The 24,873-nt window shown below is 38.9% G+C and overlaps 1 protein-coding gene across 3 annotated transcripts in view; it reads right to left on the bottom strand.

Annotated features, from left to right (window-relative positions):
* Positions 1–24,873, bottom strand: part of pard3aa (par-3 family cell polarity regulator alpha, a) — a 623,737-nt gene that overhangs the window by 387,989 nt on the left and 210,875 nt on the right. For all 3 annotated transcript variants that reach the window (XM_067434978.1, XM_067434980.1, XM_067434979.1), the window contains exon 3: positions 20,301–20,484. In XM_067434978.1, coding sequence (XP_067291079.1) covers positions 20,301–20,484 — 184 coding nt within the window. The remainder of the gene's footprint in view (positions 1–20,300; positions 20,485–24,873) is intronic.

Below are 24,873 nucleotides of genomic sequence, written 5' to 3'. Positions count from 1 at the left end.
GCTCAACGTGAGCATCTACACTACGAAAGCTATCCAGTCAATTGCGTTTTCCACTACCTCTGGAAGTGTTTGAAAGTGAACAAGCTCGAAAAGTTTTCACCTGTATTTAGTGTTGCCCACTTGATATCTGTAGATATCACAGATCTTAATATCTGATGTAAATGGGGCCAAAGATTACATTCTCTCAACTTTTGGTGACAAAACAGAAGATCATAATCCCAACTCTTGTATTTCACCTCCACAGAAATTATAAAAATAGTGTTCAGGGTACAATTGATAACTAAAACTGTATATTATATATATGTAGAAAATCTTATTACTTAAACACAATAAACAACATTAAGCAAAAGAAAATGTTTGTTCTATTTTGTTCTTTAGCATATTTTTTGCTAAAATATATCAAATATATCCACAATTCATATTATCTAAGGAGAGAAAGAAAAGTTTGTCCATTTTATTTTTAATGAATTTAATGAATATAATAATCTTAAATGAAAATAATGATTTTCATCAATGATGAAAATATTTCATCAGGTAGAAATTGTGAGGAAAATATATTTCTAAAAATCCTTATATTTCATCTATTAGGCCCGATTTACTCACAGCAAAGTTTTTTTGTTTGTTTGTTTGTTTTTAATCTTCGCTTAGGGTTAAAAAGAAGTTAGCGAAAGAAAGCAATGTTTAGATGAATATGTAAATATGTGCTGTACACTTTCCTTTAATAACAAAACAACCACAACAGAATTGAGAAAACGAACTCTAAAAAAACTAAATCTGGGTCAAATATGGACAAACCCAACCATTGGGTTAAAATTGTAATTACAAAATGTAAAACCCAACAACTGGGTTTGTCCAAATTTGACCCAAATTTGGCATTTTTTTAGAGCGCAGCAAGCATTTTAATAAAGCATCTAAGAAAAGCATCTAATCATAGCAATGTGGATATGTTTGCACAAGCTCATCAGGTAGAAATTGTTTTTTAATCTCGTTTAATCTTAATTTTCTACTATAAAGCAGCTCTCCGGTTCATGTTTTCACTCACAGACTGATCAGGAGAAATAACCAGAGAAGAGTTCCATAGTGACGGAGCGTATTTAGGCCACGCCCACACCGGGGGGGAAACAATCCAACGCTCTACATTGACTTTGTGTTGTGTGAAGCGGTCGCCTCGTCTTTTTTCACTTATAACAAAAAACAGAACAATGTCTAAAAGCTGATATGTGACAAGGTGTGCAGCAAACAAGCTAAAAAACACAGAACTAAGTTTTTATAAGCTGTCGATCCCAAAAAATGAGCGTTTAAGGAGACAAAAGTGGGCACAGGCAATAAGACATGAAGCTTTAGCAGGAAGAATAGGTCAATTTTGGGATCCGGACACTCAGTATGTCTCAGTATGTCTACGTGTGCAGTAAACATGGTGTCAAATATCCAAATGTCAGTTTTATATATTATATTTCCTGTCGTTGATTACTTTCCCCTCCAGTGGGCGTAGTTCTCAGTGTAATCTCGCGCTCTGTCTCTATTGCATGTATGCACTTTTATGTCTTTAAACGCTCGTTTTTAGGGTCAACAGCTTATAAAAACTTCTGGGTTTTTGTTCCCGGGTTTTTTAGCTTGTTTTCTGTACACATTGTCACATATCCGCTTCTAGCCATTGTTCGTTTTTTTGTAATAAGTCTGAAATGACAAGGAGGCTGCTTCCCGCAATAGAAAGTCAATGGAGACGGTTGGTTTGTTTCCCCCCCAGTGGGCGTGGCTTTCAGGATATGACGTGTGTCGCTCTGTCTCTATTGGAAAGAAGGCGGAGCCTCAGAGCCACACTTACCTATTACATCATCGCTACAGACCAATGGGAGTACAAATGTCTTTATGGAGCGGTTTCGACAGCCCAAAGCGAACTCCAAACGATCTTCGTTTCGACCTGATTTTGATCAAAACGACATCCCATCAGTTCGTTCTTGATTTCTCTTGAAGTATATTGGGGCCTTTATCCAGTGAATCACAAACTACAGGAACAACCATGCAGCCTTCAAAACGTTGTTGAGGACAATGGGGTCAAAAAGGTCAAGAAGGGCTGATCTAGAGGAACACTCAAAATTTCAGAACACCTTATGAGATGCTGCCCAAATTCAGACTTGGGCACGGCCCGTTTCCATTTTAATCTGAGTGTGTTAAACGTATAATGTGTCATTTTAATGGCAGGACTGTTGTTCAAAAGCACAGAAACAAAGTTTGGAAACTGGCAGAGCCAATTTTCTGCAATGCATATCCATGCGAGGCTGAAAAGGAAACTGAGTGTGCCGCGATCTAATCACAGATCATTAGCAGATTAATGAGAGGTCTGATTAAGCTGATCCTCGGTTCTGATCCTCGCATGACAAAAATTTGTTGAAAACTTTCAAAGAGCAAAGCAGACATGTTCACTATAAACTCTAATGAACTCCAGAGTTTTGACGTCTGACGCCTGCGCCTGTTTTTCTCAACACACAAGCACAAATTATGTGGGTGTTTTATTCTGACAGCACCATGGGAATCAGCAGAACTAAAGCGATCCCGCCTTAGTTTGTATTCACAAAGTTGATCCCACTGAAGTGAACGTTGCTTTGTAGTCAGTCTTTGAATTAAGGACTTGAAATGCAACGTGCCCGATGAATGCAGATGACTGGGTGACATTGCTAATGATCTACCAGGCGTCTGTGCTGAAGAGCGGAGCCAGGTCCTTAACAGACTGCTGCACTTTGAGCTGGATCTGCCGTTTCTCTCGCAGGCGTTGATTAAGGGCGTTTTCACACCTGAAAGTACGCACCAAGGTCCGAAAACAAAGTTTGTGTTTTGATATATTGTATCCATTTGGTTAGTTTTGGTTTGCTTTCACACTGCAGTTATGCAAGCACACCAAATAACTTTACATGATGCACTGGCGTCCTGTCCTCATCATCTATGAGGGCCGCATCTTAACATTGATTGGTTTGTTAGCGGACGTGCGTCTGACGTCAGTGTGTTGTCAATTCAGCGGGTAACTTTGACAAGAATGAATGAACAGATGCATATCGTTGCCAATACTGTTAATATTATGGGATTACAATCTGCAGCACCAACTAAACTCGAGTAGTTCAAATTCACCAAATGAACGTCCTTGTTGAACATTTTATCGGCGCTGACAGGAAAGTAGGAGAACACCATTAGGCTACTTTAGCCATTAAACAATGTATTTTCTTTCATAGTTATGTTTAAATATTATAATGTTATTTGTAAATTTCATCTAGGCTATATTGATTATGAAAAGTACACAGATGTGCAATATATGCCAAAGACATCGGGTCAGAAATTATTTTGAACATTTCATAAAGTTTTGTTTTGTAGAAAGCTTTGTAAATTGTGTCTTAATTTTAATACATGTTTCATCATCCTTACTTATATTTCTTTATATACTATTTGTATACTATATATATATATATATATATATATATATATATATATATATATATATATATATATATATATATATATATATATATATATATATATATAACACACACACTGTTCACGCGTGCTGACTGAGTGGTTCTGTTTAAAATGCTGCGGCTCCATCACTGCGTGTGCTGTGAGTTTAATCTGTGTTTTTTCACTAATCCTACACCAGAACTGCCTGTAAATGTTCTGAAAGTCCGAATTATACAGAAAATGCTTTCACACAAGAAAGGAACCAAACCTTTGTTCAGTTTGGGACCGAGACTACCTCTTTTCGTCAGACCAAATTTCGTCTGTTTGGTCCAGACCGTGGTCCGAGGGAGGTTTCACACCTTTAATTTTGATTCGGACCAAACTGAAAAGTCAGAAAATCCGGACCAAACAAGGTAGGTGTAAATACGCCCTTATGGTGCTTTGACACCTCCTCATTTAGTTTGGTTTAATCGTACTAGAGTTCGTTTCCCTCTTTAGTGCTGCTCATTTGGTCAGGTCTGAAAGCAGCAATCGCGCTCGGGTGTGCACCAAAAGCAGACCAGACAAGCGGACCGAGACCTCCTCGAAGAGTTAGGGTTAGACTCTTCACCTCCTCAAAGAGTTAGGGTTAGGGTTAGACTCTTCTCCTCCTTGAAGAGTTAGGGTTACGGTTAGGGTTAGACTCTTCACCTCCTCGAAGAGCTGATCTCGGTACGCCTTCAAACGAACTCTGGAGCGGTTTGTTTGTGGTGAGAACGTGATCCGACCTCGAACAGAACCAACTGCAAAAGTACTGATCATTTTTGGACTAAACCAGCTGCCGTAGTCAGCTGCGCTGACACCATGTGCATGACATTACCTGATAGATCATTGGCAGTATTTTCGGAAGATGAGCATGTCAGAGTCAAGAATAATTAATGCACGCCTCCGCTTGAAGTGACGAGCGATGCGCTCGCCGTCTGCAGGGCATTAGAGCGTTGTTTTCCAGTCGCATCCGCGCTTCATTATAGAAAGGTATTGTCTGCATACTGTGGTAAATACACACAGTGTAGTAGATTATGGCCAGGGACAAAACCTGCCCGCAGTCGTCTCTCCATAGGTGTGTAGTTTGCTGGCTTTTCCTCTTCTGTTGGAATTTTCCCACACGTAAATTCTGACCAATCGAAAAGCAGTTTAGGAAATACCCCACGGCCAATGAGTGATGTGGATGTTGTCACGTGCCTGCGTTTTGGTTCTTTTTCAACTGGTTCGGACTAAAGCAATCAGTGTGGTGTGAAAAGGAACTAAACAAGCTGAAAAATGAACCAATGTATAATTGTTTGCCCTTGGTTCGGACCAAATGAACCGAACTAGAGATGTGAAAGCACCCTTAGCATGTTAGCGCGGAGGAGGACAAGGGAAAGGAGAAGCTAAGGGCGCGTTCACACTTGTAGTTCGGTTCGTTTGGTCCGGACCAAAAAACAAACACAAAACATATAGTCCTGGTCCGCTTAGCGTTCACACTGGCATTTTTAACAGCGAACCTAAAGTTACCGAACCAAAGGCATAGGGAGACGCTCAGAACCTGATTGGTCGGCTTATAGGACATAGGAGCTTGCTTACTGAACATTCGAAACAGTACCAGGATTTCCTCCGTTGTATGCAAAATAGACGGCAGTTCTGTCGTCTGTACCGTCTAATGGGCAACACAGGTCCTCTGATGAGAAGAACCAGGGATGCTTTGTGCGTTTCTTCTAGCATTTTCTAAACATGCTCATCGGACCAAATATTAATGAGGCACTTCCTCGTTGCTCTACGCTTGCCCTCTAACGTTAATGTTATTAATTTTGATACACCGATCTTTCCGCGTCGTCAAATCAGCTGACTATGCGTCGCTTCTTGTGACATTACGTATTTGGTTCGTTTACATGTCTTTGGTCCGTGTTGCGTTCATATATCAATCGAACCGCACCAGGGTTCGTTTGGCAGCGGATTGAGACCCATCTTTTTAGCGGTCTCGGTCCGCTTGTTTGGTGCGCACCAGGGTTCGGATGGCTGCGTTCACATATGTTCAAATGAACCGCACTAAACGAGCAATCGCACCAGGGTTCGTTTTAATCCAACCAAACATGACAAGTGTGTATGCACCCAAAGAGAAGAGGTGAAGTAGAGGTGGAATGATACAAAGAGGGACAGAGATTAATGAAAACATCAAGGTTAGTGCAGACGGTCTTGCAAAACAACTTTGGATAAGACCACAACACTGCTTTAAAAAGGATTATAGCAGACAAAACAAGACCGTTTCAATCTAAACGCTGTTTACCTGTGAAAAAAGTCAGCTGTGTGGATCATTGCAAGTCAAATGTATTTGTATGGCGCTTTTCACAATACACATCGTGTCAAAGCAGTTTTACAGAATATCATGATGCTGATGTTTATGATGCCTTGTGTCACATTTAGCATATTCGAGAGATATTAGAGATAACATTTTAAGACAATACAAGCAGTCAAGATTTGCTGCTTAGCATATAATGCCCTAAGCGAGTGTTCTGTGTGTATGCAGATAAAGTTGGACACACTTATATAACCAACTTTATATAAGAGCTGTGTGATAATATAGAAGCATTATGTGATGGGTAAAAAAGGCAGGTGAGATTTCTTATAGAGTATACAATATATTGCAATACATGAATGTACTCTATGTATAAATCTAGAGTAGTGTAAAATCCTACTCTATCTGCATACACAGTCTTGCTGCTTAATATTTCTTGGGAACCTGTGATACTTTTTTTTCAGTCGTCTTGTCCCCAAAGGAAGTATTTTTGTCCCTGCAGTTGTCACACATCATTAAATAATTGTGTCCCCCCTGTTTTACAGTATAAATGGTTACAATTATCAGCCATAATAAGCTTTAGATTACACTGTGGCACTTTTATAGTTCTATGACTAATAGCCTGAATTAGGAGAGCTTTCCGCCCACTCCAGTGTCAAGGCTCCGCCTCTCCCAGCGTGTTCATTTGTGTTACAGTCGTTAATAGAACAGGGTGGCGTGATGAAGAGATGACACAGCTAATAAACCACTGCTCCCAAAAAGCCACTTCAATGACAAAGTGCAAAAAAGTCACTTTGTGGAATGCCACTGGCACGCAGTTTGATTTTAGCGGGTGGTTTCAGGGCATTTCGATGTCTGGATGGAGGTCTGTTCGGCATGCTTGAGGGCTAGCCTGATTAGCATGAGGAGACGTGACGGTTGGAGCTTTTTAGAGAGATACGCTCAGTGCAAATGACACGATCACAAAAACAAAACACAAAACAGATGGGCAATCAGACACGTTCACCCATGCATATCAGTCCACTGATTCAGCTCTTGGTGTTAAAAGGAAAGATGATGTCAAAGCCTTTGGTCCAAAACGAAGACAGCGAGGCTCTGAAAGACTGTGGGAAGTGGTGCAATTTGGCGATGGAAAAATGACATGCAATTTAAAGTACATTTGTGCAATTATTTATTGCTGTTACTCACATGTACTGTTAGTGATTCAAACTAATACTATAATGCGGGTCAGTTTGTCTCAATTCTTGTATTTGAGCTGTTAGAAATGCTGCTTAACTCATGATGTTTTTCTTAAAACACTTGTGACACTTCTCATTTCTCATCATAAACACGGATGCAAAGTGTTCCTCCTCTTTCCTTTGGGTCATTTTGACCAGAAGCTTATTCAAATGAACCACACTAACCGAGCAATCGCTCCAGGGTTCGTTTTAATCCAACCAAACATGACAAGTGTGAACACACCCTAAGAGGTGAAGTAGAGGTGGAATGATACAAAGAGGGACAGAGATCAATGAAAACATCAAGGTTAGTGCAGACGGTCTTGCAGAACATCTTTGGAAAAGACCACAACAACACTTGTGACACTTCTCATTTCTCATCAGAAACATGCATGCAGAGTGTTCCTCCTCTTTCCTTTGGGTCATTTTGACCAGAAGCTTATTTTAAAAAAAAATTAAAAAATGGAGTGTCCATCTGACTGGTCTAAGACCTTAGGACTTTGTCGCACATTTGAACCAACCACACACACACACACACACACACACACACACACACACACACACACACACACACACACACACACACTTGTCTCGAAGAGTTCAAGTTCTTCCCTCACAGGTTAATTTTACCCCCTTAAGAATGCATGGAACGCGAGGAATGCTATAGTAAACATAGAAAAACTTAACAAATGCTCGGAATTATAAATAAAAATGCTAAAACTTGACCAAAAAATACTTGTATAATGTCTACATGTGTATCAGAATGCATAATGAAGAGATCAACTTAGGAACTGACTTTAGCACCCAGCGGAACAGCTCATTTGCTCCATATTGAGCTATAGGTCGTAAAATATCTTGTTATTATTATTATTATTTTTCTAAAGACAGATATTTTGAGCTGAATTAAAAAAGATATGCATGAAACTGTAAATTAAGTGAATTTAAGTTGAATTCAAGTTTAAAGAATGTGTTGAATGTGCATAAATTATATATTCCCAAAAGGGAAGGATTTGTTGCAAGTGAAAAAACTTGCTATTACGATTAAGATGTTAACGGGTCAATCTGGTCTACATATCTCATTGTTGACTGCAGCTGCACAAAAAAAAGTGCCTTGTTTGGACTTAGTAGCCATATAGGATGCCCTAGCAACCACTCAGACCACACTAGCAACCACAACTAATATCCTGTTTGTCTCTCATTTTGAAAACTGCACCCTCCGGAGTTCACATTTGTCGACTGTATGCCTCATTTTAGAAAAGCAACTTAAATGATTGGATTCTCCTTCATAAATTGGGTTGTATTGGTTCCATTTCTGTAATAAGTAGCCTCGATGACGTATGCAGCTGTCAAATGCAACCTCCGGAGGATGCAGCCTTCTTAATGCGCTACTGAACAGGATAATGGCAGGAGAATCATAAGAATCAGTGGCGATGGACCTCATTCACTAATAATTGTATGAGAACACAGGAGAACTTCTCACAAAAGAATGTCAACACAAGTGTACGCCCATGAATTTGTTCTTAACCTCCTAACTTTAATGATTGTACAGTATTCTGCATGCCTGAGGTTAGATTTTTTTGCATAAAACACACCCAAACATGTCCATATAAGGGCATTTCACCCTTTCCTTGTCATTCTCAGCAAACATGACACTCTCTGACCCTGTCCCAAATGACACACTTCATGCGCACTTACAGACCTGTGGACTTACAATGGCTGCCTTAAGTCCATGACGTGCCAGTCGAGTCAGAGAGACCTTAGGGTGTCCCGTTTGTCATTTTAGGAGTTAGAAAAGTGCTCACTAGCACCACCTTTGTGGTCAATATATGCATCCTCAATAGGGATGGCTCGATACCACAATTTTGGTTTCGGAATTGTACCACAATCTAATACCAAAGTACCGATATTTAAACCGATACCACATGGTTTGATATTAGCGCGGGTATATTGCATGCGAATGAGTACAATTATGCAAGTTTTAAGTTTATAAAGTGGGAAATAACCACAAATGTTTATTAGTAAATTAATCAGCAAAGCTTATAACATCAAATCAGTCATTTGAAAACTTTCTTGTGAGAAATAATTTCAGCAAAAATCTCTCAAAATTAGCAAATTGCTTCTGGTTTCAAAAGACATCGCACTACACTAAAGCAATCTGCATAATCCGATTCAACATTTCACGCTCGTCTCGGGATGGAGAACGGAAATCATTTGAACATGCAAGCGATTTTTTTCGTAATAACAGTTACAGGAGATATGAGCTCATAACAACGACACACACACGCACCAGTAACTTAGAGTTTGCACATTACAAATTAAGTTTCCTTAAACAGTCAAATACACAGAATTATGTAGAAATATCCGTCTTTAGTGAGTATTCACATAAACACAGTCGGTTGTGTCTAACACGAATGTAAATAGTGCTATAGTACGCATGCAAATATAATGAGATCTAAATGTCATTGGTTGAAACGAAAGCTGGAGAAAGCTGGTGATATTCGATCTAATGTTAGGCTGTGTGTGTGCGTTGATCAGTGTAAAAAGAAAATAAATGTCTAAATGAGATGGTTTGAATGATTCACTGACCTGTCGATCTCTTAAGAAGTCTTCAAGTCAGGATAGTGACGATGCTTCTTGGCTAGGTTTGATGGTTCTTCATCAGTTTTATAAGCAAAGTAATTACAAATTTCACTTCTACTCCTCTCTTTATTAATTTGTTTTGGTCATCTTGAGTGAGATTCAACTGCTTTATCCATTTTGTTCTGTTGTCACATTTGCCGATTGTTTCGGGTCAGTTTGGGTAGCACGCTGCCATCTAGCGGTAAACTTCGGAAAAGTAGCATATACCAAAATGTCCAAAATCATGATATTGTACCGTTTTAAATAAAATATATACCGGTATTTTTCCAGTACCGGTATACCGCGCATCCCTAATCCTCAATGCCATCACTTTTGCCAAGCATGCACTGAAGTGAGCTCCGCAACAGATTTCTTTCCGACAGTCAAACCGTCATTATGTCACGAAAGTGCAGATTCGTAGGAAGGCCGTGAGTGTGTAGGATGCCATTTGGGACTTCTCTGAGATTCTCAAGCAATGGCAAGTGTACCATCCCCAAAACAGTGCAAAAGCCATCTATATATGTGCATACATACAATGCATGGTTAGTTAATGCGACCCAATGTCTTCAGATAATGTAAATATCTAGCTAGAATGTTAAAGCCTTGCACTAATATTATTGGCATTGTGTGGAGCGCTCATGTCCCTCCATGCCTAATGACTTCTACCAGACCACAGCTTAAGAGGAAGCGAGGGGGGCGTCCCAGGGGCAAGCCACAAAACAAATTGATTATATAAACGCTGGCCTGCCCGCAGGTGTCTGCACTTTTCCCCGCAGGCAATCTCCTAATGGCTGAGGATCTGGTGTGTCATCGGCGTGATGGCGCACCGGCGGGGAAGCCTCTGTTAACCATCGCTACATTTATATCCCCTACCCGTCACTGAGATTGCAGCCGGCCGTCAGATTGCAACCCCCATGGCTCGTCTCTAGAGGGAGGGGTGTACAGTATTGCTGGACAAATATTAAAAAAGAAAAACATCTCTAAGGTTCTGATACCACAGCAGCGGGACACCGCAGACCAGGTGGGTCATTTACATCCTTCTGGGAAGAGAAGGTGTATTTTATCATGCTTTCTACCTGGTGGGATGGAGCAGCGGGAGTGTTTTGAAAGGAATAGTTCACCTAAAAATGAAAATTCTGTTGTTGTTTCAAACCAACATGACTTTCTTTACTATAGAACAAAAAATGTTGCTATTTCGCAGAATGTTTGTACTGTTTTTTTTTCCACTGTAAATTCATCAATTTAAAACACTATGAAATGTGCAAAAAAAGTAGAACACTATATTACAATGCTGTCTAAAGTCACATTATATTATTGTGTGAGGAACGGGCTAGGGCTGTGCGATATTGAAGAAAAATGCAATATGCAATATCTTGGTAAATAATGTGATATTCGATATGCGATACGACACGTAAAATCTATATAAATTATATTTAAAAAACTGAGAATTAAACCATTTGTGTTTCACATTCTTTCTGGAAAAGAAAGCCTCGCTACAACTTCTGAAAGAGACCAGCAGTGTTGTTCACTTTTCAGTGTGTGTGTGTGTGTGTGTGTGTGTGTGTGTGTGTGTGCGTGTGTGTGGGTGTGTGTGTTGAAGTCTTTTCACAATGTTGAAGTAGCCTATTAAAATCATTCAGATGCATGGCGTTGCGATATTCATATTGCGACATGTACATTTGCGATATTTCGATAATTCCGATATATTGCACAGCCCTAGAACGGGCTAAACATGCATCAGCATTATTAATAATCATAACTGTGTGTTGATCATCAGATCCTCATATGAGAATGATTAGTGAAGGATCATGTGACACTGAAGACTGGAGTAATGATGATAAATTCAGCTTTGATCACAGGAATAAATCATACTTTACTATATATTCACATAGAGAACAGCTGTAATAATATTTTTTAAAAAAATACTGTATATTTATCAACAATATTAGCAGATATTTCTAATATATTTCTATTTATTTCTGCAATTAATGTGAACGTTCCACCCATTATTTTATTTTTTTGAGTTTCCATAATATAAAACAGTTCTTAGAATTGCATGAGGGTCAAAAAATTACATAATCTTCATTTTGTGGGAACTATCCCATGACATGGTTACATAAGCAACAAACAACAGAAAAAGTGGCCCGTGCAACAAGTGCATGATGGGATAACATGTTATGCCGAGCGAAATGAGAGAAGGAGGCTTGGTAATGAGGGAGAGCGAGAGGTTTATGGCGGCTGCCGGGGAGAGTTATTGGAGCTAAGCTAAAGAGATCCAGAAAGTGCAACGGAGAGAGGCCGCATGTCAGCCGGCGAGCCCCAGGGTAGAGCACCTGAACACAGCACACTCCCGTACTAATGAGTGCTCGCCTCTCTGAGCCCACCAGGGACATCCCCTGCTCGGTGCACATCTCCCTACACACTACAAACACTCTCCGACTGTTCTGCTGAAAATAAATCAGACAGACCAATGCCAGCGCGCCTTCATTAAGATTCCACACCAGCCAACAGCGTCGCAACGTTTTAAAGTTTTCTTTATTTCTCTCGACTTTTTGCAAGATTACACTTTGGTGTCAGGCAAGTCAGACGAACGCCTGATTCTGTATAATTACAAGCAAATTACATTCATTACCATAATTTACATCTAATCACCAATCCAATTATTAGTTGGCCTGACCTCTGCTGAAAGATTTTTTTTTTTTAATAATCAAACATGAGGGAAGAGTTCTCATTCCTCCTTCTCTTACTTCGAAGAGGAACAATCAATGCAAATTCGGCGAGACGCAAACTCTGAACGTCCGTGATTATAGGCTTCAGCAGCCAAACTCGAGGGCCATCGCGCCGCTGCAGCTGTGATTTTTTATTTTTTTATTTTGCTGGAGTAATACGCTCATCTCAGTTCTCCTGAGAATTTATCTTTTTTTATGTGTGGCGGTGGTAGTCATTAGGAACAGCTCTCACTGTTTATCTATCATCAATATAAGACAGTGAGAAAGACTGATGAGGACAGCTGGTTATCTGTAATCAAGCTGGTCACTGAGGGCAAACTCTGTGATTCAGAGTCTAAGAGGAGATTTAGAAAAAGAAAGTCACATTGGAAGGTGATGTGATATGGATGATTTGTGGAATGCTAAACTATGACATACAAATTTATACAAATACAAAATTATGGACTTTCCCACTATATATATATATATATAGTTATCAAATAACACATTTTGCTGGACGATAAATTGGCCAAGAAATTATTGCGATAAACGATAATATTGTCGTTCTGAGACCATTTTCATCTATAATAATGATAATGGCATAAAAATGCAGGTACACCTTTTCAAAAATCAATACATTCATTTTTAAAGACTATTTAACACAAAAAATGGAAAACATTTTAAATAACCACAATAAATGAACAAAACAACCAAAAACAATTAAAGCATGGACTCCCAGTCTGTTTAAAAAAAATGCAATAAGTACCAAAAACAATAAATAAAATGGATGAAAACTGCAGCGGATGATTGTGTTTTAGGAGCATATTAGGGGCGGTACGGTTCACAAAACCCACGGTTCGGTTCGTATCACGGGTTTTAGGGTCACGGTTTTCCTTTCTGTACGGTTCTTGTTGTTGTTGTTTTTTTTTTTCTTTTAATCCAGAAATTTACTTCAGATATAATAATTATCCACAATTTAAGATACAGTACTAAAAAAAAAAAGTTATTTCTTTTTCTAGATAAGTTTTCATTTATTTGGCAAAAAAAAGAGAAAGTGTATTGTTATCTCTACAGGAACTTATGTGTCTTTAGCACACAAAGATTGAACTGAAGAATTAACTTGCGTGTATCAAACTTCAGTGTAGCTTTAAGCCTCGATTATACACGACGCGTCCTCTCGTCGCGCGGGGGTGCGCGCGGCAAAAATGCCATCGACGTGGAGTGTGCGAGACCCATTTCACTTGGCGTTGTGCGCGTAAAAATAAAGGCTTTATTAACGGGACACCCAGCGTAAAATTTCTTAACTTTGCGTGTGGCTCCGCAACCGAAGAGCCACGAGTTCCAGATGAATCTGCTGGCCGAGAATAACGTCTCATCACGCCGCACCTGGTCTGTGCGTCGAGTATAAACACCTCCCCAAACGGACGAGGCGCGCGCAGTCAACAAGAGACGAGGAAAACAAAAAAGCATGCAAATAGCAATTATCGCGGCCGGAAATAAAAATTATTGAGCTCATTTTTTTTTGATTAATTGATTTATCGACTATCGCGACAGGACTATAGGTGGAATAGATTTTAAGAAATATATGTTATCTAGATTAATCTTGGAATTAATCTAGATTATTTTAGATTAAATTGGCTTATCTGAATTCTGTCGAAGGTATTCAGATTTTGTGTGCTACCCAAATAATAGGCGTGTTTACATGGAGCACTGTAATCGGTTTTAAAGTCCAATCCGAATGAAAATGCCTCAATTGGAATAAAAATGCCCAAACCGAACAGAATTGTAATTGGTTTGAGACGGGTGGGATAAACCTTTTCATGAACCGATCAAACGAAAACATTCACCATGTAAACGACCCGACCCGATTACTTCTGAGTGTGTGTTGATGTGAAGTACACAGCGCACCTTCACTACTGAAGAGTGTGAGCCGCGCGCCGCTCACACAAGGCTATAATGTTGACCAGACAGGAAAGTTATTTTTTTCTGAGGGATAACTTAACCTTTTTTATTTTGTGAGAAGTTATGAAGATAATGTTGGAATAATGACAGACACAAACCTTTTTACTTCAACTGCGCCTGACAGAAGAATGTATTTTTCTGAGATGATTACACTTTACAACAAATAAATAGCTTTTATAAAACTGTATAAGTCCTGGCGGCCGTTGAGAGTTGCTATGGCATCCGTGAACACATTCAGCGGCTGGAAAGGACACCGTCGACATTTCTGATACGGCAGACAAACTGTCAGAATTGTCCAAATGATTCCGACTGAAAGTCAGCACATGTAAACCCCAGATCAGTTTAGATAACGTTTCATGTAAACAGTCCACTGAATCTTTTAATCAGAATGACAAAAAAGTGTGCATTTAGGTGGTACTCGAGACTGGAAGAACTCCTACAGTAAACTAATTCTGCATTGCACAAGGCACAAACAACCTTAGTCTTGTCGAGGTTTCCATTGGGAAGCTTCTCAAAAATAAATGTTCCCTGAAGCAAACCCGGCGGTTTCATAGCTGCATCCGTGTTAGCACGTCACGTTTGATGTGCTATTTTGACAGTAGGCATACACACAGCTTCGAAGACTAGTTCTCGCCCCCTATAGTCCAATTCGGCTAGGCATACATCCGCGCTAAACTATCAAGGTTAAAGTAATCATAACTTGCATAGTATAGACTCAGCTCCCAACCTAATCTTAAGAATAGATTAACAGCATTTTTTTTTTAAATCGCCCGATAAGTGTCTCACATTAACGCAGCAAGTTAATGCAGATATACAGTGAGGAAAAGAACACCCTGCTATTTTGCAAGTTCTCCCACTTAGAAAACATGGAGGGGTCTGAAATTCTCATTGTCATTGTCAACTGTCATGTCCACTGAGAGACATAATCTAAATTAAAAAAAACTTATCCAGAAATCACAATGTATGATTTTTAAAAACTATTTATTTGTATGATACAGCTGCAAATAAGTATTTGAACACCTGAGAAAATGAATGTTAATATTTGGTACATTAGCCTTTGTTTGCAATTACAGAGGTCAAACTTCTCCTGTAGTTTTCCACCAGGTCTGCACACACTGCTGGAGGGATTTTGGCCCACTCCTCCACACAGATCTTCTCTAGATAAGTCAGGTTTCTGGCCTGTCGCTGAGAAACACGGAGTTTGAGCTCCCTCCAAAGATTCTCTATTGGGTTTAAGTCTGAAGACTGGCTAGGCAACGCCAGATCCTTGATATGCTTCTTACAGAGACACTCCTTGGTTATCCTGGCTGTGTGCTTCGGGTCATTGTCATGTTGGAAGACCCAGCCTCGACCCATCTTCAATGCTCTAACTGAGGGAAGGAGGTTGTTCCCCAAAATCTCACAATACATGGCCCCGGTCATCTTCTCCTTAATACAGTGCAGTCGCCCTGTCTCACGTGCAGAAAAACACCCCCATAGCATGATGCTACCGCCCCCATGCTTCACAGTAGGGATGGTGTTCTTGGGAGGGTACTCATCATTCTTCTTCCTCCAAACATGTTTAGTGGAACTATGACCACATGACTTCCTCCCATGACTCCTCTGGATCGTCCTAATAGCCATTGGCAAACTTAAGACAGGCCTGGACATGTGCTGGTTTAAGCAACCTTCCGTGCCATGCATGATTTTAAACCATGACGCCACTACCAACAGTAACCGGTGGAAACGGTGGTCTCAGCTCTTTTCAGGTCATTGACCAGCCCGTGTAGTTCTGGGCTGATTTCTCACCTTTCTTAGGACCCCACGAGGTGAGATCTTGCATGGAGCCCCAGTCTGAGGGAGATTGACAGTCATGTTAAGCTTCTTCCATTTTCTAATGATTGCTCCAACAGTGGACCTTTTTTCACCAAGCTGCTTGGCAATTTCCCTGTAGCCCTTTCCAGCCTTGTGGAGCTGTACAATTTTGTCTGTAGTGTCCTTGGACAGCTCTTTGGTCTTGGCCATGTTAGTATTTGGATTCTTACTGATTGTATGGGGTGGACAGGTGTCTTTATGGAGCTAACGACCTCAAACAGGTGCATCAAATTTAGGATAATAATTGGAGTGGAGGTGGACATTTTGAAGGCAGACTAACAGGTCTTTGAGGGTCAGAATTCTAGCTGATAGACAGGTGTTCAAATGCTTATTTGCAGCTGTATCATACTAATAAGTAGTTAAAAAATCATACAATGTGATTTCTGGCGGACATGCACCTACGATGACAATTTCAGACCCCTCCATGATTTCCACGTGGGAGAACTTGCAAAATAGCAAATACTTATTTTCCTCACTGTATTATATATATTGTATATATACTGTGTATAACTTTATTATAATGTATAATTTAACTGTTTGTATGCATTTGCTGTAAAGTTGTACAAACCTCCCACACACAAATATTTCTAGAAGAATTAAATTCCTGCTGGCAGCATTCACATGATGCTGGGAAATTCACACGCTGGGTGTGCTCGACTCCAGACCTCCCTCTGTGGCGGCTTACAAATACAATCAATGGCTCAAAAAGACAAAAGAAGAGCCTGGAAACATGGGAACACTATAGCACTATTAGTGTGGAAAGAGAACAGGACAGAAATAGAGGCAACATTCAGCCACTAACATCATGTTTCTATGCACACCAATCATAAAATTAGAAATAGATCCACGCTCTACAAATCTTTATTCTTTATTCAATCACAAAATCAGAGCTAACTAATATATATTCAAATGAGGCCATAAGATGTGAACTCTTGAGTGTGTGTGTGTGTGTGTGTGTGTGTGTGTGTGTGTGTAGCTCAGGTCGGTCTGAGCTGTCACAGTTAATCATAGCTGTATCCTCTCTTCTCTCCACACCTGACTGAGTGTGTCTTGCTGTTCTCTAGCAGCGGTTCCCTTGACGATTTCACCTGCCCACTCAACCCCGCCTTCCTGTCAAGGTCAGTCCCTGTACGTCCAGTGTCAAACACAACTTTAACAGAGCGCACACCGTACTCTACCAACTCACACACCTCGTCTTCTCAGAGATCCAACTATAGTTTCATAAGAACCAAACTGATTTATGACAAGGATTTATCTTTTTGCAAGATAAAGTTTTTCACAACTTTTGCAACTCACTGTGGTAATAAATGAAACGCCAATGTAGTCACAGCAAGCAACAAAACAGATAAATCAAATCTCCTTCATGATCATTTTAGTTTTGGTGCAAACAAGCCATAAGTACAATTCATGATCAGAATCAAAATCAGCAGACTGACGATTGGGAGAATCAAATCATATAATCATACTACCAAAATCAGAAGACTCAAATTCAGAACAAGAAGAATAAGTAGATTCAAAATCAGAATCAAAATCAGTAAACTGAGAATCATCAAAATCAAATCAGAATCAGCAGCTTAAAATCAGTCTCAAAATTAGACGTGCCGATTTTCGATAATGCGATTTATCACGATAATGAATATGCACGCTATAAAACAGCCATTCGTTTTTTGTAATCTCAATGTTGTTCATCACAGCACCAAATACTTAATACTTAAAGACTTAATAGGCTATTTATTTTCAAACTTAAACATTTTTATGTTTTAATCTGGACTACAACATGCCCTAATAATTAGAACTATTCTGATTATTTGTTATTGTTCAGTAAAACTTTTTTAGACATAAGACTTTATTAGTTAACATGTTAATTCATTATTACCAAACTGACAATGAAAAATACTTATAAAGAATTAATCATTCTAAGTAATGTTAATTTCTTAGTTACTGTTCAATAACATTAAAATCAAAATCAAAATAACTTTTTTAATGGACCTAAGATAAAACTAACAATGATCAGTATTTCTTAACTAACATTACCAAAAACATTATACTTTCTGTAACAAATGTAGCTGTTGCTCAATCTTAGTTAATGCATTAAATAATGAGACCTTATTTGTTAGCCTACCTGTTGTTCTTTATAACCTAATTCTTTTGCACTTCAATCTGTTTGAAAATTGTACTTTTACAGCTTTTACAGAAAAAAATCAAGAGACCACATAACATTGATTTCTCATCGTTTCTCAATGTTAAGTGATCTCTTTTTTTTCTTCTTTTTTTCAGAGCTGTTTATATTTTTGGTGCATTATTGTATTTAAACATTGAGTTATTTTTGTTATTACAAAAATGGTTCTTAAAGCTGTTATGATATGGCAACACTTTTTTTTTGCAACTTATTTCAATATCGTGATAATATCGTATATCGTGATAAAACTTCAGCAATTAATCGCAACATGAAAAATTGATAAAGGCACATGCCTAATCAGAAGAATCAAATCAAAATCATACTTTCAAAATCAGAATCAAAATCAGAAGACTCAGATTCAGAACAATGAGAATCAGTAGATCACTAAAATCAAATCAGAATCAGTAGCTTTCAAAATGAGTATCAAAATCGTGAAGACTGATCAAAAGACTGACAATTAGAAGAATCAAATCAGAATAATACTTTCAAAATCAGAATACTCAGAACAATTAGAATCAGTAGATATAAAATCAGAATCAAAATCATTAAACTGACAATCCTAAAAATCTAAACAGAATCAGCAGCTTCAAAATCAGAATTAACATCAGTAGACATATACGACCAGACGAATCAAATCATACTAAGGCTTTTTAAAATCAGAATCAAAATCAGTAAACTGAGAATGATAAAAATCAAATCAGAATAAAAATGAGTATCAAAATCAGTGGACTGTTGATCGAAAGACTCAAATCATAATCATACTTCTAAAATATGAAGAGAATATTCAGATCAGATTTAAAGCAGCAGACTGACGATCAGAAGAATCAAATCCTAATCATTTTTAAAATCCGATGATCCTCTCTGATTTAGGTTTCTGCACCTGATCGTCAAATTACAATTATTCTATTTCTCAGTGTTAAGCGTAATGATATTGTGACATATTACACTGAAGTATTCTGCTTTCAAATGAACATTTATTTTAAATATAATAATAATAATAATAGTTTATTGTTATTATATGAATAATATAATAATGTAATGTAACATTTCCCTTATAGCCTAAACACAGGCTTTACTCCCTTCACTGTGTTTCTGTCACTGTGACTTCCTGAACACACACAAGAAATGAAAAGCATTGAGCCCAAGCAAAGCCTGAAAATAAGCTTTATTAGATTATTGTCACAGCCGTTGCGTCACAGTCATTACATATTACACACCCAGCAATTGATTCATCCTAGTAAACTACTTCACTTAAATAGCTTTTCTTTCTTCCCTCCCTCCCTCCCTCCCTCCCTCCCTCCCTCCCTCCCTCCCTCCCTCCCTCCCTCCCTCCTTCCTTCCTTCCTTCCTTCCTTCCGTTTTGCTTTTAATTCTCCTCCTTGAAATATATCTCTGGGATCTTTTTTACCTTTATTGCTTCTTAAAAAAGTGGACCACACAGCTGCATAGCTTAATGGAGGTCTGCAAATTAGTGCCTGATGGAAAATTAAGCTTTAAAACACATTATTTCCATCATTAATGATTTACCTCACCCACCCACAATTAATTGGAATGTTATTTTTTATTACTTGGCTTGACCGACCAATAAACCAATCACGGTCTCATCTCCCATTCAATTTAAAAGCCAGTTGTGCTCGCAACATGACGGATTTGCTATTGAGGTGAGCGGAAAGACTGAACACTCCTTCATTTTAGGAAGGAGGAATCTTCTAATAAGCAAAGTGTATGCACGTTGTGTACCCGCCTATAGACTCATTAATAACACACCCTTTAAATAACACATAAATACTGCACTATTGACTTTAGAGCAGGTGTGTGTTGGTCAGTGGTTTTCAGTTCCTCACAATAGCAACGCTCCAACAATGCTCCTGATGCCCATGGGTGAACGCATGCGCCAGTGCATGTGTTATTTAAATAATATCAAAAACTAGCAAAAAAACATTTGCGTTGTTCTTGGTGTCATATGGGCCCATAATGTTAGAGCTTTGAATTGGACTGTAACTCACTGGTCCTGAGGGCTGATGGAGTGACCTCGATCTCACTGCTGTTCTGGTAGGGCTGGAAGGCGGACAGGTTGCTGGAGTTGAGCTCAGCCGTGCTGAAGAGCTCTGGACTCTGGGTGCCCGTGGAGCTGGCGCTGGTGCCGTCACCGCCATGATGGGGGTCCTGCTCCTCGTAGACCGCCACAAGCTGACAGACAGAGAGACAATATTGTGTTAATTACACTGGTTGACATAACAATAGGTAAACACCCTGCCAGGAGATATCCATCCATCCATCCATCCATCCATCCATCAACGCAGCATTAGTACTTTTAGGCCATCTTTCAACCAGGTATTAAGATGTGTTGTGGTTGATCGGATCACAAATGGATGACGCCAAAAACAGGTGTAAACGGGAATCTAACATTTTTTAAGCTTGTCGTTCTCTCCCAGAGGAAGTCAAAAATGCATTTAACCGGACTGCTTGTATAGCGTAGATGCTCATGTGGTCAAATGCACACGAACAGCCTCTAAAAGACCCTCTACTCTCCACCTACTGACCTAATGCATAACCATTATGGGAAGAGCGCACTAGCCAGACAGGATTTAAACGGTGTCTGCTGAAGACCCAAGTTTGGTTTGAAGATGAGAAACTTACCAAGCACAATTTTCTCTCCCCATTCCTGGTCTCTAACACACACTCACAGCATTCGGTAGCTTTGCGACTGTAAGAGCTCTTAAATTGTGTGAGCTTATTTTGTCCATTAGATCAAAAGATCTGAAAAAGCACCCATTTACAATAGACCCTTGAAGAAATCAGGACTGAAGGGGTTGAAAGTGGACCAAAGAGACAGATTAAGACACTAGGTGTAAACGGGAATGTGTCTCCCTCATTCATTCTTGATCCGATTGAACAAAACGCATCTTAATACCAGGTGTAAACAGAGCCTCAGATGTATAAACCAGATAAGAAACCATGCATGTAATAACTGTGATTTATCTCAGGATTTATGATATGGTTATAGAAAGCAGAATAAAATGATACAGTCCACTCCTCCAACACCTCACTATTTTTATCTGAAGTTTTGTTCAAAATTGGTTATATAAAGAATAAAAACACACACAACAACTCTACCTACATTCATGTCATAGCTCTATACTCCTGCAATGCTGTATGTCAACAGTCTCATTTCTGTCTCATTTTTATTTCTCTCAGGAAAAGTGAAACAACTGAAAGTCTCCAGAGCTATGAAAGAGCAATAAAACATTTCTCTTGGTCGACTCCTATTCTGAGAGAAAGTGAGAAATTATGACTTTCACTATAATACGATTGAAAAGAATGCTTTTATTAAATGGTAACCGCATACACTGCGGAAAACTGTTCGGAGCCACACACCCCTGCAATGCTGCAAAATGGAGAAAATTGCATCGAGGAGGTTAATTCATCAGCTTTGTCCTGATTTCTGCCGACATTAAGTGTTCACACATCCACCGGAATAAATGGCACCAGCAAGTCACATGCAGGCGTCAGGCAGGCCAGCACAGAGACGCTATTGTGTGAAGCAGTTTGAGACTGTTGATTTGTAAACGACGGCGCTCTTTGGTTCACATTGGGCTCACGGGCAGAACTGTGACCGGAGGAGTTTAGCTCAATTTTTTCCCTCTACTGTCCTTCTCGTTCATGCTCTGATTTTAATATCGGTTTATGATCAGCCTAATTCAAACTGACTTCTCATTTGTTTCTTTGGCCCAATTAAAGCATGTCAAATAAATGCCCTTAAGACGATCCAGCCACTGCGCTGACAGACTGCTTATCACCATGACCATTACTCGTCCCGCTAGAGAGACCGCATTACAGGGACTCTCCTCTGGCTCGGTCTCTTGCTGTTGGGAAGACTGCAGTTTATTGAGACCATCTAGACTTTAGGAAATAAAGAAAACTAGACGTTTTTAGTGTGTAGTATTTAAAGGGTAGTTCACCCAAAATGTTAAATTCTGTCATCAACTGGTCATCCTCGTGTTGTTCCAAACCAGTAACTTTTCACTCATCTTCGTTTTCTGTCCTGCCATTGACCGCTACGCAACTACCCCTTTGACACTTATAAAAAGTTCATAAGGAGATCCTAAGACTAATCCATATGAATTGAGTGATATAGTCTAAATTTAAACTTTTATTCACATATAAACATTGGTCAGCGATTCGGTTGGGTATTAAATTTGCTCAATTCCTAATTTTGATTCCAATAAATCGATTTTGATTCCAAGCACACAAAAAAAAAAAAAAAAAAAAAAAAAAACTTAGATATCATTCACATTATTCTAAGATTTATTTCAAAACATTTTGTTGTAGCTGAATACAATTAACACAAATCAACAGGCTGAAGAACTCTATGGTTTAAAAATGCCACAGCAAAAACAACTACCCTAACTGATATAAATGTCAAGCATTAAGTAAACACTCAGTAATAAAAAAGGAAAAATAAACAAATTAGCAATTGAACAAAGATATGACTGAATTAAAAAATGTCAAGTATTCAGATACAGAAACTGTAATTAAATGTAAAATAACACTGTATTTTACTAAATGTGCACTATGTAACACTGTGTTGATGAATGTTTATGTGAAAAGCCCAAATTTAATCTGTTCATCATATCACGTGATTGTGTCTCTTTAGTTTTACAATGGAGGGACAGAAAGCTAATTAATGTAATTAATGACAGAAATGTCATTTTTGGGTGGAGTGCAAATGCCCCACCTTGTCGGCAGAGGCTACTTACACTAACTTCACATGCTATAGTATGATTGAGACGGACCATTTAAAAAGAAACCCATGTGATAACAGGATTAATGGAGAGTAAGGGTTTTGATGCAACCAACCCAAGTTCGAATCCGCCTTTTTCCAAACTCATTCTTATCCTTTTTCACACCACAAAATCACCCCGGAGAGGCGTTTATTTGAAATTAAAAAAAGAAAATATTTTGAAAAACAAAACAAAAAACTAGTAGGGATGGGGACAAGTAATGTCCCAATAAGGCAGCATTTATTTATAATTTTACTAAACACCATCAAATACACTGAATATGTTACTCTTGCACTGTTCTATAGTATACGGTGCAAATGGCATCTTTCAACTACACTTCGTACAAAGATAATCCTGCTATTTTTACTTAGTGTAAATAGCTTGCCTCAATAAATATGACTTTCTGACCCTAATAATAGTATCTGAATAGCTGCGAGGTCTTGACACAAATCTCTTTAGCATCATTGGCTTTCATCCAGCTGTTTGATCGACAGGTCTTCATGTTTAGATGCATGTTTGTCTGCTAATTGTGTGACTCAATTGCTTTTCCACACACACTCCTCAATTGGAGAGCTGCCGCACCAATAAGCTCACACTCACTTCAGCCTGCACTTGTAATCAAACGGGGTATTCGTTTATAAATCACACAGTATTTATGGGGACTTAAGAGGCCCGTCTTTAGGCCTAAATGCACTGGAGCTCCATGAATAGGCAGTAAACTGCAGTTTTAGCTGAAGCTCTTCGCTTTTTCAAGAGTCCTCACAGGAAAGATCAGTCCTCACTGGAGAGGGAGATATTGACAAAACATGGCTTTTGAGAGGGTATGAGAAATCATTTTCCATTTCTGCACAGGAGTTTCAGGTGACCATATATATGCAGATCTGTTCTGGTAAAGGCCAGCGCAATCAACAGAAGAAGAATCGAAACAGGATCGGTATTAAGATTCAGATTCAGAAGAACTGAGGTTACAATCATACAATAAAAAATCTGCAGACGGACTCATGGCCGAATTAAAGCATTACATTCAAAATACGTACATTGGGAATCTGAATAATCACAATATACATAGAAATAAAGTCAGAATCAATGGATTCACAAACCAGGAAAATCGAAGTACTCTAAACACACTCAAATACCACACACAAACGCATTCTTTAATCATTAATTAATCACTCATTTTTGGTGTAATACTAGCAACTAACACTGTTTTATGTGCAACTATTGGAAAGATTGTTGGAAAACTCCCTTCTAATTTTTATTCCTAGCAAGTACAGAAAAAAGTCCAGCATATGTCTCACATCCATGTCTTTGTAACGAACATAAATGAAAAGAAAGAAAAAAAGACTGAAGTAAAGTTTAGTGTGACCTTCAGAGAGACGCGCTCCAGTCTGAGGAACCGAGATTGTGGGCTTTTTGAGAAGCATCCACAGGCCTGTTATCTGAAGTGCACAAACTGCTTTTGTGTAACAGGCCCAGTTCATTTCTGCTCTATCACAAATTTGCAATACAATCCTTACTTCAATTTCCTTCCTTCGTTGTTGTTTCTGTTTATGGACATAAGAAGATAAGAATGGACGTGTCCTGCCAGAAACAGAGACTGTTTGTCGGCTGTTTTGAAATGCTAATGATGGTTACAAATAAACCGGCATAAAATGACATATATGGGATGACGGATCAGTCGCTCGTGTTTTGGTGAGCGACGTTCGTGACAAGCAACCTCAGAGAAATGAGAAATGCGGAAATTTAAACAAACGCGAGGCAAAAATGTGGGGCGACAGCCAATCCCTAGAGGGTG

Source organism: Pseudorasbora parva, chromosome 24, assembly GCF_024679245.1.
Source record: "Pseudorasbora parva isolate DD20220531a chromosome 24, ASM2467924v1, whole genome shotgun sequence".
NCBI classification, from domain to species: Eukaryota; Metazoa; Chordata; class Actinopteri; order Cypriniformes; family Gobionidae; genus Pseudorasbora; species Pseudorasbora parva.
Note: the sequence above shows the minus strand (reverse complement) of the source record. Positions and strands in the feature narration are given on the sequence as shown.